The sequence below is a fragment of the Brachyhypopomus gauderio genome, chromosome 6 (genome assembly GCF_052324685.1).
Source record: "Brachyhypopomus gauderio isolate BG-103 chromosome 6, BGAUD_0.2, whole genome shotgun sequence".
Lineage (NCBI taxonomy): Eukaryota > Metazoa > Chordata > Actinopteri > Gymnotiformes > Hypopomidae > Brachyhypopomus > Brachyhypopomus gauderio.
In genome coordinates, this window is record NC_135216.1 from 2,580,776 (window position 1) to 2,595,447 (window position 14,672).

The 14,672-nt window shown below is 44.1% G+C and overlaps 1 protein-coding gene across 1 annotated transcript; it reads right to left on the reverse strand.

Annotated features, from left to right (window-relative positions):
- Positions 1–250: 250 nt before the first annotated feature.
- efna1a (ephrin-A1a) lies at positions 251–13,721 on the reverse strand. Its single transcript, XM_077008132.1, has 5 exons — positions 13,372–13,721; positions 3,050–3,345; positions 1,610–1,675; positions 1,423–1,509; positions 251–1,299 (listed from the first exon to the last, which is right to left on the reverse strand). Exons 1-5 carry the CDS (start codon positions 13,467–13,469, stop codon positions 1,181–1,183), a joined length of 666 nt encoding a protein of 221 aa, XP_076864247.1. The 5' UTR covers positions 13,470–13,721; the 3' UTR covers positions 251–1,180.
- Positions 13,722–14,672: the final 951 nt, after the last annotated feature.

Consider the following 14,672-nt stretch of genomic DNA (forward strand, 5'->3'; position numbering starts at 1 on the left):
CTCTTCCTTCATTCTCACATTTACACATTTTCATTCTCTTAGGGCAGGGGTAGCCAACCCGCGGCTCCCCAGCCGGTCCGCGGGCTCACCTGCACTAACGGGGCGACACACTGCTACATTTCCGTGGTGCGCGGTTTGTTTACAAGCCTAGCGAGCTGTTAATACTTTTAAAATCGCCGTAGTGGAAAACACGCATTTGACTGTCTTCACAGCTAATAATTTAACCCCCCCCCCCCCCCCCCCCCCCCCGCTCGACAACTTACACTCGCCACCCCCCGCTCAACGACTTACACTCGCCAATGCATGATGTGGCTCTTTGCCGTTACACAGTACAAAAAATGGCTCTAGGTCTCTGGCGGGTTGGCCACCCCTGTCTTAGGGGAATGCTTGCTATCTAGCAGTAAACATCACATTTCATAACTTACTTTATTAAAAAACCCACAAAAGTAAAACAGGTCATGTCTGCTGTGCCAGACCGAGCTTGTCTGTGGTAGAATGAGCGGATGGTAAACGGTAGCACTGGTGTCTGTCCTGTGGTCCTTCCATTTATTGCTGGGGTCAGCACATTTAGAACTGAGGCTCAATCCTATGAAGACAGACGCTGTTCCTCTGTTGCTACATGGGGGAGGTCCTGCTGGAATAACAACAAAGCCAGGTAATAACAGAAAGGATCTCTGTAGCTTTATGTGAAGCTCAGTGGGCCTTTGGTTCCTGATATCACGGACTTGTGTCCCATTATCTTCCAACGTTGCCTTTGTTCACATGCCGTTCGTAGACTTCTCCGTTTGTTTTGCCATTGGCTCGAGTTTCATTGCTCCTGTATCGACTTTTCCCATGGTTTAGATTTGTTAAAAAGATCCATATTTAAAAAAAGATGGGACATGTCAGAGAAATTCCCTTTACCTCCCTTTCAGAGCATCCTTACCAAATGAAAATAGTCCCTTAATTTTACCTGTATACTGTCGGTTCTTTTTCCTCAGATGTAATAGGTAAGACACAAAGATATTCAGCCAACCCCCCAAATCCAGTGAAGTGTTTCAGTTTGGACAGCACTGGAGAGCACTTGTGTTCCTGTCCCTAGTGGCACTGGACTTTTGAGAACTCCTGTGTGTTTTAGCCAACACAGAGCACCATCAAGTCTTTGAGACAAGTCCACTGTGATGTGGTCCTTTAAATTATTTCACTGCAAGAACAGCAGCATCTGTACAGAGAGCAGAGCTGTAAGAGCAGGCAGTAGGGTTAGTGCAGAGTTCCTTCGCATACTCTTCTGGACCTCTGGCAGGTCTACGACAGGATCATCTGTAATGGAGACACACCAAAACCTTACAGATCCACCCAAGTGGTTCTAAAAGCATTTTTTAAGTAGCCTTCAAACCAAAGCAAGTTTACCATAGTTTGAAAAATGACTAGAGGCATATGTACCTGCTGGCAACCTGTTGGAGGGAGTATGAGCTCCTCCAGTTCCAGCTTTGGTTCCTCTACCTGGTCCAACCCTAGCTTCTTGAGATCCTGAACAGAGAAACAAAACATTATAGAAAAGAACTTCGCACCACAATCTCACAAATCTTTCGTCCATTAGGTTGAAACCCTAATGAGCAGTGTCACTCACCATCACTGGGCACCACATCCACCCTCAGCTTCATACATGCCTGTCCATGGTGGTGTAGAGGGTTAGCTATTGGGTCAGAAGACAGGTAGAAAACATTAAAGGGCACATGAAAGAACCAACGAAGGAGGGAAAAGACTGCATTAATTTGAGGCTAAGCTAATGGCTTTAGCTCTAATCCAGTTTCTTAAGCTACCTAGAGTGTATTTTATTTAAAATAATTAACACCCTTGAGACAGTGTCTTTGGACATAGATAATATCGTGCCATTTGCTGTGATGGATAATTAAAGTCTAGCTCTTATTTATGCATAGAAACATACATTGACAATATAATCTGTAGCGTCTTTATGCGGATAAACAAGGGGAGTCAGAATTCGACAACACCGGCTGAAAGCCAAAACTGTCACACATGAAATGCTACAGGCACTGTTCAGAAACTGATCAGTTCAGTTAAATGTATTCAGTTCAATAGATATATTCGGCTTTTAGCCCAGTGCAGCATATAAAACATTCAATTTTTTTTTTTTACTTTGTAGGTGCAGCTTATATTGAGGTGTGCTGTATAGTCGAGAAAACACGGTACTTCCTCACAACAGACACGGCTCCTTTCTTTGGCAAAAGTTCCTTTGAGGCATCAGCTTTTATTTCAATGTTTGGTAGAATTTGTGGTTCAGAACGTCCCTCGTTTTCAGCAAGCTGGATTTGCTCTCTGTTGCATGTGTACTTAGCGGCACAGCAATAAAAAGCATCCTGTGAGAAACAATTAACGACCGTGCTGCGTTCCGGACACGTTTAGGCTATTCAAAACCAGTGTGGCCGGTATATGAAAAATTCTTATAACAAAAATAAACACCGGTTTTTGGTGCGAACCGGTATACTGCCCAGCACTAGCCTGACATACCCTCTATTATAGTACTGTGTGGTCTAATCCCCAATTTCTCCTTGGCCTCATTCCCAAGAACCTAGAGTAGCGTAAATGCCCAGTGGGACATTAAAGATGCTTTACATAGTTTCATTGCTCATTCTAATACACAAGGCTAAATCATCCCCACTATTTATAGAGGTGCATTAATATTGTCAAAATAAAGGTTGCATGGGTTCGACTTTGGGCTGAGCACTAGTTATTGTGCATTCTCTTTGTTATGATATAGTTTGGTGTGTGTGGCATACAGGAAGGCCAAGAGAACACAGCGTGGCTTCATAATGAAGTATGTCATTACAGACATGGTGAGAGGCTGCTTAGAGCTGACTGATACTTTAACTGGAGCATCAGCTACATAGACGGTACTCCTGAGACAAAGTGCACGCCACCTCCACCCTCATCACTTAATCTTGTGGCCAATGTGTGTTCAGAAGCATGTGGGAGGGTAACAGAGCTGACCGTCCCACTGGCCCCACCCTGATGTTCCCGTTAATGGATCAGGTCACGGTGCTTTACTCACAGATGTAGTAATAGCTCTCGCCCGGGCGGAACTCCTTGCCCAGTGTGAAGGGCGTGAAGCGCTGGAACTTCTCAGAGAACTTCTCAGGGGCATGGGGCGCGAATGGGTGATCGCACTCCCAGCGCAGCTGCTCGTAAGACTGGGGCCGGCAGGACTCGTAGTCTCCTCGCTCCACCATGTAGAGCACGTAGCGTTCAGCATCCTGTGACGGCACCTCACCCAGCGGGTAGTGTGGGCACACAATGTCCAGATAGTCATTGAGATGTACCTCCACTGCATAGTCGCCCCACTGGAACCTGGTGGAGAAAGAAGGTAAGGTTGATCCACTAATATGGTATAGTGGAACTTGGCGAAATGACAGCAGAGAGCTTCACATTCATCGAAAAAAAGAAGGAAGGCCCATGAGTAAATCCTCACACCAGCTGTCTAACACTAACTCTTTCGTGTAACACACACAGAGGGAGGCTGCAGCCTGGCTGTCTGCCACTCCTCTCCTCCACCATTCCCTCCACCCTCGTTGCACACCTCTACCAGCCCCACGGCCTCATTAGCTCTCACCCCTCCATCCCCCAGCTCCTGAGAGAGAGAGAGAGAGAGAGAGAGAGAGAGAGAGAGTGTATGCACACATGTCCCTATCATTAGGCCAAACGACGGAAGACCACTGCGACCATAGGCTGGGACTTCAAGTGAAAAATTTGCGACAGCCAGCAAAATCAGGAATAGTGTGTGCAGGATCGTTAACATAGCCCTCTGTAACCTCTACACCACCTCACGTCTTGGCACATGTCCAACTCTGATGGGATGTTTACGCACCGTAGTAAAGCGCCCAATTGTTTCCTGGGTTACCACCATGGCGCTTATCTCCTACGCCGAGAAGACCTGACCTCGTGACCACTGTCACTCTTTAACCACAAGCACCTGTAAATGGAACACCAGGAGCAAATCATGGCGGCTAACGAGCCTTCAGCTGGCACCATGTCATGTGCCATCATGCTAACTGCAGGCTGTTCAGTTACAACAACCTACAGCATTTCTGTTTTTAGGAAGAATTTTTGGAGCATACCAGTATTTGGATTATTGGGTTGAATTATTAAACCCCTGGAATTATTTAACAAGAACAGTACACAAACAAACATGGTATGTACTTTCAGTAAATCCTGACCATAGCTTTAAAAACTAACCCCACCCCCACCACGACCTTTAAAAACTAACCCCACCCCCACCGCGACCTTTCTCTGCAATCCTCATTTGTCCATACATCTGTCTTTTCACCCCATTACCCATCAGCCCCAGCTGGGCCCTCTGGTGGATCGTCAATGTCAATCTGCCTTCTCTTGCCCACTTCTTCCCCATTAATATCTAACAGTCACTGACTCCAGAGCAGCCCTCTCCTGCACTAAAGTGCCCAGAATGCTATAATCTCAGCATCATATAAATTTGGAGCTGGTCTGAGATCAGACAGCAGATAACAAGAACTTAATGGGTCTCCAAGCTGCACTTAGAAATGTTGTGCAGGTTAGGCTACTTTCCATTCTTTTAAAACTCTTTGTTTCTGCCTGTGTGTTTCTCCACGTTGTGGGCTAACGGGATTGGGTGTGTCTTAAAAGCATTAAAACCATTAAAATACATTTCTGGACCAGGTTTTCCAGGTAGGGTGAACCTGTAGATAGATGGTTAAATATTTACAGCAAGTGTAGAAATTGAAATTTTCTCTGTGCGAGTGTGTTCCAGCACCAAACACACACACACACGCATGCGCGCGCACACACACACACACACACACACACACACACACACACACACACACACACACACACACACACACACACACACACACACACACACACACACACACACACACACCTGCTCCCATGTGTAGCTGATAAATTCAGTGGCATTTTGCCACTTTATTTCCTCAGTGTATGTGTCTTTGTGACAAGCTAGACTAATGATCAATGTGTGTGTTCCGTGTTGATTATGGACCACCTGGACAGACCTCACTAAATTGCCTCCACCCATACTGGGCTTTTAATTGGCCTAGTGCTTCAGTTCATTACAGACAACACAAACACACGTGTAATCCCCCCCCCCCCCCTCACACACACACACACACATGCACAACAGAGATGAGGAAGCAAAACTCCAGAAGAAGTCTCTCATATTGCCAGCATGGTACCTTTCCAGAAAGTACTGAACAGAGCTGAAGCTGAAACAAACTGCAGTGAAATAAGGTTGTTCATTAGACAGGCCAGTCACAAAGCTGACTTTACTGTTTCAAAGAGTAGCACCCCACTGCTGTCCGGCATGTTTGTCACAGTCTGCTGATTCTTGAGAACACTTGTCACACACACCCACCATTAAAAGCTCTGATTAAAAGCTGTTTGCGGTATGGCCCCAATGTGCTCATCAAAAGAGGATCAGAGGGGGGGCAATTAAAATACAAAGGAAAGTATTAAAGTGGCCCCAGTAGAGGGCAATTATGTTGCCCCACCTCAGCCCCCGAGGGCTAGGAGTCAGAGGGGAGACAGAGACAGGGGGATGGGGGTCAATCACTCTGCAAGGGGTCAGCTGCTCTTCTCTGGGCTAGCAAGCGTCAATCGGAGTCTTACAGTTACTTCATCAATGGGCTTAGTCATACAGTGAGCTCTTTCACTTTCTGACTTTAAATGAGTCAGACACACACACACACACACACACACACACACACACACACACACACACACACACACACACAAAACTAATCTCTTAGCATGGCTAACCCTGCAAAGCTCAAGAACTGTCTATGGTTTGTGTTCTCCTTTCTCTATGCCTTGGAAAAAAACATATCAACAGTAAAATCATGTGCTAACATGAAACATCTTATTCTATTAATCTATATTTTTCAACTCTATTTACTCTTCTCAATTTAGTGAACAGCAGTTAGCTGGAGTAAAAGGGAGCCTCTCATATTAACTAGCAGAACTTTGGGGGCAAATAGGGGTGTGTTTATGTATCATATGCAAGTTCATGGGTAAAGATATGGCCAAAATGTGGGTTTTCTTCAGCAGTTTCATAAACTGGAATTTTTTTTTACTGGAATTTGTGGCTTCTGTATTGCTAATCTCCTTTCTTTTAATCTTTGTGCTGGGCTAAGCTCTTCACTCCCCCTTCCCCACGTACACACCCTCCTCCCCCCTTTCCTGCTCTCCCCTCCTCTCCCTTACTCACTCACTCTCTCTCCTGCTCTTTCACCCGCTCTCGCTTTCCAACTCAATGGAATGTGGAGGCTGTGGGGGGAGGGGGGGGGATTAAGGAAATGTTCTGAGTCAGCAGCAGAGAACCCAACACACACACTAGCATGTAATGTGTACAAAAATGTGTGGGTATCCATTAATTCCTGATTCACCTGTATGGTTAAAACACATGTGCATTTGAACACGCACACACACACAGAAATATCATCTGATCACTACCAGTATTGGCCAGTGAAACCCCAGACCAGAATCTATTGCAATGTCCATCTCTGCTCAGCCTCGTGTAGATGGTAAATACCCCACCCTGACTGCCCCACGTCTCTCCTACCACTGCTGTCAGCGTTCAATTAGCCTTAAAGCTTTGGTACCAATTTATTCTGCAACTGAACTTTTGTAACAAGGTACTAATGGTGAATTTGTGTGTTCTGGGTGAGTGGTGAGGAATGCCACCGGGCCGGATAATCGGTGTACTTGGGGCAGCTGGATTATGGAGCTTGGGTTGCCAGGATCCTGCACAGATCCATTCATCCGCACCAGACCCTGCCTAATGCACAAAGGGTGAGAGGGGGGGATGGGAGGCCACAGCTCTCCCATTGTACTCTGATAGGGACATTCCACTGGAGAAGACCTTGAAAACGCTCGATAGGCCGTTTCACAAAGCACTCAGCACCAACATGTGAAAGAGGGAGTGAGGCGCAGAGATACATGCTTTAGTCCGACAATTAGAGCACGATGAAAGTGAAGCCGCTTTGAGCGCCCTGTCAATATACTGTTAAAAAAGAAGAAAAAGAAAACCACCACTTAAAGCCAACTGTCGCACTTTGAAGTGCTCTGAGATATTGTACGTGTATGCAAGTGAGGACCAAGCATGGGAGAAGAGTGAAAAAGAGCAAGAGAGAGAAAAACAGAGAGAGGCGCTATCTATAGGCCACAGTGCACCGCGCCTTGCCCTCTTCAGAGCCCCAACTCAGGCCGGTGATGCTCTTTCATGTAAATCTGTCCATCCGTCTCTGTCCTCTCTCTTTTCCCTCCCTCGTTCAGTTTGTCTTTCACCACTCAATAAGCTTGCTTTATGTGATCCATTATGAGTTGGCCCTCCCCATGCCCACAGACACCCCCTCCCACCCATCTCGCCTCCAGCCAATCAGAAAACGGCTCCCTGGAACGCCAGGCATGCCATGTTAGCCAGCTGCCTCTGTGCCAGTTAACGCTGCCCATGTGGTTGCCATGGAAACACAATCTTGTCAGCTCCCTTTAAAGATAATATCGTTATGCAGCTTTCACCCATCTTGTTTTTCTTTCTTTTCACTACACATTCCTTACGAGTCGGTTTGAGCTACGCCGTCGCTCCCATTTCTGCTCCTCGTAATCGTTAGGTTCACATTTCTCAGCTAAAAACAGTTTAGACTTGTGTGCCTAGCTAGGGTCACGGAGCTCCACCCCCCTGCAGAGGGCCAACCCCCACCGAACACACCTGATCCCGCTAATGGCTGAATCCTTCCCTCAGCTGACTAAACGCTGTGATAAGGATATTAGCATTCTTCTCATTCCAAGTCACGAACACACGAAAATGATCACATGTAGGAATAACATGTTTACGTAATGCGGTCACAGTATACGTGGAAAAGTAGTAGCATTACAGTTGTTCTTAGTCGGTGTGGTTCATTTCTCACATCATGCTTTACATTGGCATCACAACTAGTGCATTTCTCAAAACAGTTAGTGCAAACAGCAAAACCTGCAAAAGCAGATACTTCACTCAAAATTCTTTGTTTTTGCCTCAAAAGCAAATATTTAGAGCAATCAATTTGTCAGTGCCATCAGAATATCTAGTTTGTGTGCCATTGCCTATGAACAAGGCAGTCAAAATACTGCAGTGTTTGATATTGTAATGTTTGCCAATTACAGTAAAGGTTCATGAGATGCACATCTGAACTATAGTTGAGACCATTGGTTGATCTAAACCTTCACCAATTCCCTTTCTTACTGTAACTGTACTGTAACTTACTGTAACCAAGATTCACCTGCGAACAATTTAATCAAGTTAGGATGAATTACCAAAATGTAACAAAAAAAAATGGAGCGCAAGACAATTAAACAGAGAATCCGTAGAACACATTTTGATAAATATGATATAAGCATTTTGATAATGCAAAAAAACAGACAATTGTCCATGAAAATGGAGAAATGCAATTATGATGTGCACAAGTAACAAGGAGATGTGGAGAATGAATGAACAAGAAGTACAAGAAGTTAATTCTTTTGTATTTTTATAGTGATATTCAAGCTCTCTTGGCAAATTAAAGAGACACTGCCTGTACTCTGCCTGTGTGTGTGTTCACTGCATGTACTGTACTGCACTGCTGTTTATTGGACTAAAGACAAAAAACCTTGTTGATATTATGCAATAACTGCATAATGCCTAATGTACACAAATCATATAGAATGACTGCATGTCTGTCTGATTATGACATGATGATAGGCCATGTGATTAACAGCCTTTTGTGAATATGGTCAACAGTCTATTTAATATGGTAAATGAGCGTGATAGAGAACACCAGGTCCTGCTGAGAGAGCAATAAGCCACATCGCACCTCCATGGACATCGCTACTGAAATTAAAATCAAACAGTGAGAGAGGACAGAGGGGAGAGAGACAAGACAGAGGGGAGAGAGACAGGACAGAGGGGAGAGAGGGGAGAAAGACAGGACAGAGGGGAGAAAGACAGGACAGAGAGGAGAGCTGTCTACAAAAGATGAGAGACAGACATCGAAACGAACATGTTCATTTTTATTTATTGTTTTGGTGCTGTATAAATGCATTCATGGCTTTGCTGACTGAAGGCAGTGCCAGTGATGTGATCAGATTCAGATGTACTCAGATGTACTCTAAGACTTATGTTTAGTTTGGCCTTTGAATAATCTGTTACATAATTACCACATCACATATCTTTCTTCTTTCTTCTCCGAGGTTCACTTGGGGAGTAACACTGCAGTTGGAGCCTACAATACCAGTGTCATCGCTCCGACACGGAATGAAAACCTGGCGTTCATCACAAGACATTTACAGTGACAATATCATAACCCAGAACTTTCATTCTAGTTACCTTATACTTAGCCTGATTGTGTGATTTATTTGTAACTTGTGTATTCATCTGTATAATTTGTTTTTGTGTAATTTGTGTGTTAACGGGCCGCCCAATGGAGGATGGGTTCCCTTTTGAGTCTTGGTCCTCCCAAGGTTTCTTCCTATTCCCCACCATCATAGGGAGTTTTTCCTTGCCACTGTCGCCTTTGGCTTGCTCATTAGGGATTTGGACCCATAGTATTGTTAACCTTGTAAATCCTGTAAAGCGCTTTGTGACAACATGTGTTGTGAAAAGCACTATACAAATATATTTGATTTGATTTGATTTACTCTGGAATACCTTGCATTGCCCAGGACAACCTGCAGGGGGTGCTGCTTATATGTGCAACAGCATGGGCTGTTGTGTGCAGGCGCACATGGGAACAGCCTGGTGCTTCCAACTACGGCCACAGACCAGCACAACGAGGAGGAGAGGGGGCCAACATTTACATTTGAACATTCACAACGAGTCCTGCACCACTGTGGCTCACACACACTCAATATCATCTTGCAAGTAATTAGTGTACAATACTAATCACTGTACAACTGAATACCCCCAGGTGTGAATGCTTGTGTGAGCACGGGCGCACACACAAACACAAACACATACACTAAGAGATAAACACACTCGTCTGCCTGTGTGAGAATGGTGCATTCCCAGCCATTCAGCAAGTGTGAGAGAGTTAGGTTTGTAATTGCAGATGCGTTGATTTGTGTGTGTAAGACAGGGTTCTTGCGTTCACAAGTGTGTGAGAAAAGTATTGTTTACAGTGTGTACAGGATGTACCGTTTTCCCAGGAAAACAGCTAGCCAGGAAACTGACACACAGCAGTAGCACAGTCAGTATGCCAACTCTCTCTCACATTCCTACACACAGCAACTTTGACCTCGCGCTCCTGCTCTCTCTCTCTCCCTCTCTCTCACACACACACACCCTATTGCTCAATCTCATATCCTCAATCAAATGTGACCTTAAGAGCCCATCAAAATCTTTCTAACACACTACACTAAGCCAATATCATATAGAACAAATCAATATTAGAAAGCTGGATAAATAAGTTGGATAAGTAAAAGCCACACTGCTATGTCTCTGTCTAGACAGGCAGGTTGGACATGTGTCAGGGACATCACCAAGACTCATGCACTGCACTACAGATTAAGGCAAGCAGATTACACAGTTCCATGTGGTAAGACAGACATCCCATACCTCTTTTCTTCCAACTCCCTTCTTGTAGAAAAAGGAAAAGACGGCGTTCATAAAAGAATGTAAAAAAGGAAAGAGGTCTATGTAAGATGGGGTGAAAGGTGGAGAGAGAATAGGAGAGAGGGAATGAATCAGGAGAGGAGAGGAGAGAGGGAATGAATCAGGAGAGGAGAGGGGTGGTAGGACAGTTAGAGTGACACATTACATAGAGTGAATGGCACTCAATCCCACACACACACACACACACACACACACACACACACACACACACACACACACACACACACACACACACACACACAGCAAAATGGGACTGTGACAAGGAAACAAAAGCAAAAAATATCAGTGTTCTAGACTCAGAGAGACCCATGACAGAGAGACAAGAGGTATTCTTTCATTTGATTACTATGTTAATTATTATTAATGTAGAGTTAATTTCCTTATTATTACAAAGGATCATTCATGTTGTTTTATTGTAATACTACTTTGGTAATACTGTAAAAAAATATGGTCATGCTAATAAAGCTTATGAATTGAACTGAAAAAGTGAGAGTGAGAGAGACAGAGGAGAATACTGCTTCATCTTTCTTTTGAACTCTGCCCTGCAATCAGTCACACTGAACCTGGCTTTGTTCACTGCGTACCCCTCAATACAAGCCCAGCTAATTTGGGTGGAACGCGTAACAAAAAGATCCAAGCACCACAAGGGGAAAAAACCGACACACATGCAGGAACCAGCCCGGCAAACGCACTGGCCCAGCTGCAATGTCCTGGACAGAGACCTTTAGGACCAAATTAACCCCGTTGAGATGGCTACAAAATGGGGTGACAAGATGCTGGACGGCAGACGGATCTGAGGCCAGGAAGAGAGAGGGAGAGAAAAATGGAGGAAAGAGTTAAAGGGAACGAACTGGAGGTGCTGAAGAAGAGGGACAGACAGGTAGGGGAGAGGAAGCATACAATGGAGGAAGAGGGAAGAAAAAGTATAGAAATAAGAAAGATAGTGAGAATGAAAGAGATCAAGAAAAGATGCAATTGTGTTGTAGAAGGTTTGTACAAAAATAGCCGAGACAAAAAATTTGCAGCCATTTCAAGACTGTGTGGGCTCAGCAGTCTTAGAAAGGGTGCTTCTAATGAAGTGAGGTTAATGTTTGAGTGAGTGACTGAGTGAATCAGAAATGATTGTTGAAATATATTTCAAGTTGGCACAAGACACCCATCCCCCCAAGCCACCTCCACTACAACTCTACAGATGATGAGCTAAAAGTTGCACTACACAGACCAAGGTACCAGGTTCTAATTGTACCTGATAGTACCTGCAAGAACAGCAAGTACAGAACTAGCACCCACCAACACAACCAAGGACTGGAGTGTCTAACAGGAAACACCCTCACACACGCAGTCAAAAGAACAGATCCACGTCTGGCTGAAAGATTCTTTCTACACTCACAAACGCTGATTACCTTGGAGTCAACCTGGCCCAATGCCCACACCCTCAAACCCACACACACAGGCACACAACACGCACACCCTCAAACCCACACACACAGGCACACAACACGCACACCCACACACACTGATACTTGACTTATACTTATTTATAACATACATAGTCGAGTATTCAGTTATGGTGTCTGCATTAGTCCACACTTTAGTCACTATGTTTTATGCACAGCACATTGATTGATTGATTGAGATATTCCACAGTGAAGACAAGGGCAACAAAATTATACTCAGCAGAATGCTGAGAGAGAGCGAGAGAGAATTATATTCCCATGGACCCATAATATTCTTTCCCGTTCTCATTCATAAAGTGTCACATCTGTATGACCGGAGTTCATTCTCATTGCCTTCTTGACCTCACACTGGCTAACATGCCTCCTGTCCCACATGCCCATTTTCTTCTGGGCTCAGCGTTTGCCATAAGAGTCAAGTTACCTTAACTCTGCATCCCCAGTCACGGATACCTCCTTAATCATCTTAACTCAAGGCTATGGGGCCTGAATGTTCGGAACTAGAATATAAGTGTAACTGACTGAAAAATACAACTGCTAACGCCGCAAAACTTGGCTCTCCTCACAGAGGGCTGGTCCATTCTCTGTAACGCCTCATATCTCCATTAATCTTTACGCGTTACAAGGGGACACATCTTTAGTTATGTCTACCAAAAAGAACCGATCTGCCTAAATAAAGTTTCGTAACGAAGAAACGCACATTAATGTCGTCGTACACATGTTATCTGTTGAATAAGAAACTCTTGATATTTGACTAATGATACATTGTTACTTTATCGTAAAGTTAGATTTAACTTTAAAGTTAGGGCGCGGAGCAGCTGTTGACACAGTAGGCTAGACGCCCATGAAACACGATGGGAATATAAAAGGTCCATTTTACACGCGCTAAGGAAACTACACGAATTATTACCTTATACTTAATGAACGGTGCTAAGCTATATTCATATTCATATATTGACCTTTAGTCACCATCAAGAGTATAATGTAAGAAAGCTTGGGCACAGCCTACTACTACTACCCTGCGGTCTACAATCTCAGAGGCGGTTACTGCTGTTACAAGAAGTCGCTTCAAGTCTTCTTTATTATTATTGTAAGCAAATGCAGCATCTATTGGATCAGCACTGTAGTACATATCCTAGTACTGCTCTTCTTTTCAGAAGAGTTTAAATGAGATCGCATGTAGCCTATATTTTCTCCAGCTCTAGTGGAACTCCGTGCAAATAAAGAAACAGAAGCATTACTTACTTTGGGTTAGTGCTGTTCCAGAAAACACTGTGTCTCTCGGCAGACGTGAGCCAAACACAAACAGTTGCCACAATACAGAGGAGCCACGGCAAATCCATTGCAGGATCTTCTTGGCTCCAATCGGAGAAAAAAACGGAACACAAGTAAACGAATATATAACATGCGAGAAGTTACGGCGTGTAGTCGTGTACCTAAATCATCAGATAGCATGCACTTTGGATCATTTAGGCTATACCGATAGGGACAAATCAGCACTTTGGCTGATTTGGCGAAAATACTGACTTGGCGGACCAAAATACCTCTCAACTCTTGTAGTGAATGAAATTTGGTGATGCCTTTCAGTTTTGTGGAAACGCTTTTGAAGTAGATCACGCCTCTCTAGTTCAACAGGGTGCACAAAACACGCTGTCGCCCTCTATGGTTTATTCCGAATCAATAGAAGTAAAACAGCAGGCTATATCAATGCATTTCCTAAGTACGGCGACTATATAACAACTACCTTTAAAAGTTAAAGCCTAATAATTTTTTTATTTTGTTAACTATGACGATACTAAAAAGATATCTTCTTCTATCATGGTGTAGACAGGATGCAGTAGGGGTAATCCTGAAGGATGAGTTTAGTAAGAGTGTAGTGGAGGTAAAGCGAGTAAGTGACAGTGTGATCTGTGTAAAGTTAGAGATTGATGGGGTGATGATGAATGTCATCAGTGCTTATGCTCCTCAGGTAGGTTGTGTTGTGGAGGAGAAAGAAGAATTCTGCAGAGAGTTAGATGAAGTAGTTTTGCAGGTTCCTAAAGAAGAGAGAGTGGTTATTGGAGCAGATTTAAATGGACATGTTGGTGGAGGGAACAGTGGGGATGAGGAGGTGTTGGGTAGATATGGTGTTATTGAAAGGAATACGGAAGGACAAATAGTCCAAATAGATAAATAGATTCGGCCAGAGGAGGATTCGGTCAGGGTTCCCCCCCCCCTGAGTCTTGGTTCCTCTCAAGGTTTCTTCCTCATGCAAAAAACTAGGGAGTTTTTCCTTGCCACTGTCGCCTTTGGCTTGCTCACTGGGGGCTAGGACTCGGCACTTGTAAAGCTGCTTTGTGACAACAACTGTTGTTAAAAGCGCTATATAAATAAAATTTGATTGATTGATTGATAAAGATGGCTGTAGTTAACACTTTAAGAAAAAGGAAGAGCACAGGGTAACATATATGTTAAACATTTATTAATGGGCAAAGCCATGTTAATCAGCATCCAATCAGACATGTATGACGTGATGACATCAGTATCCATGTATATGCCCACGCGTA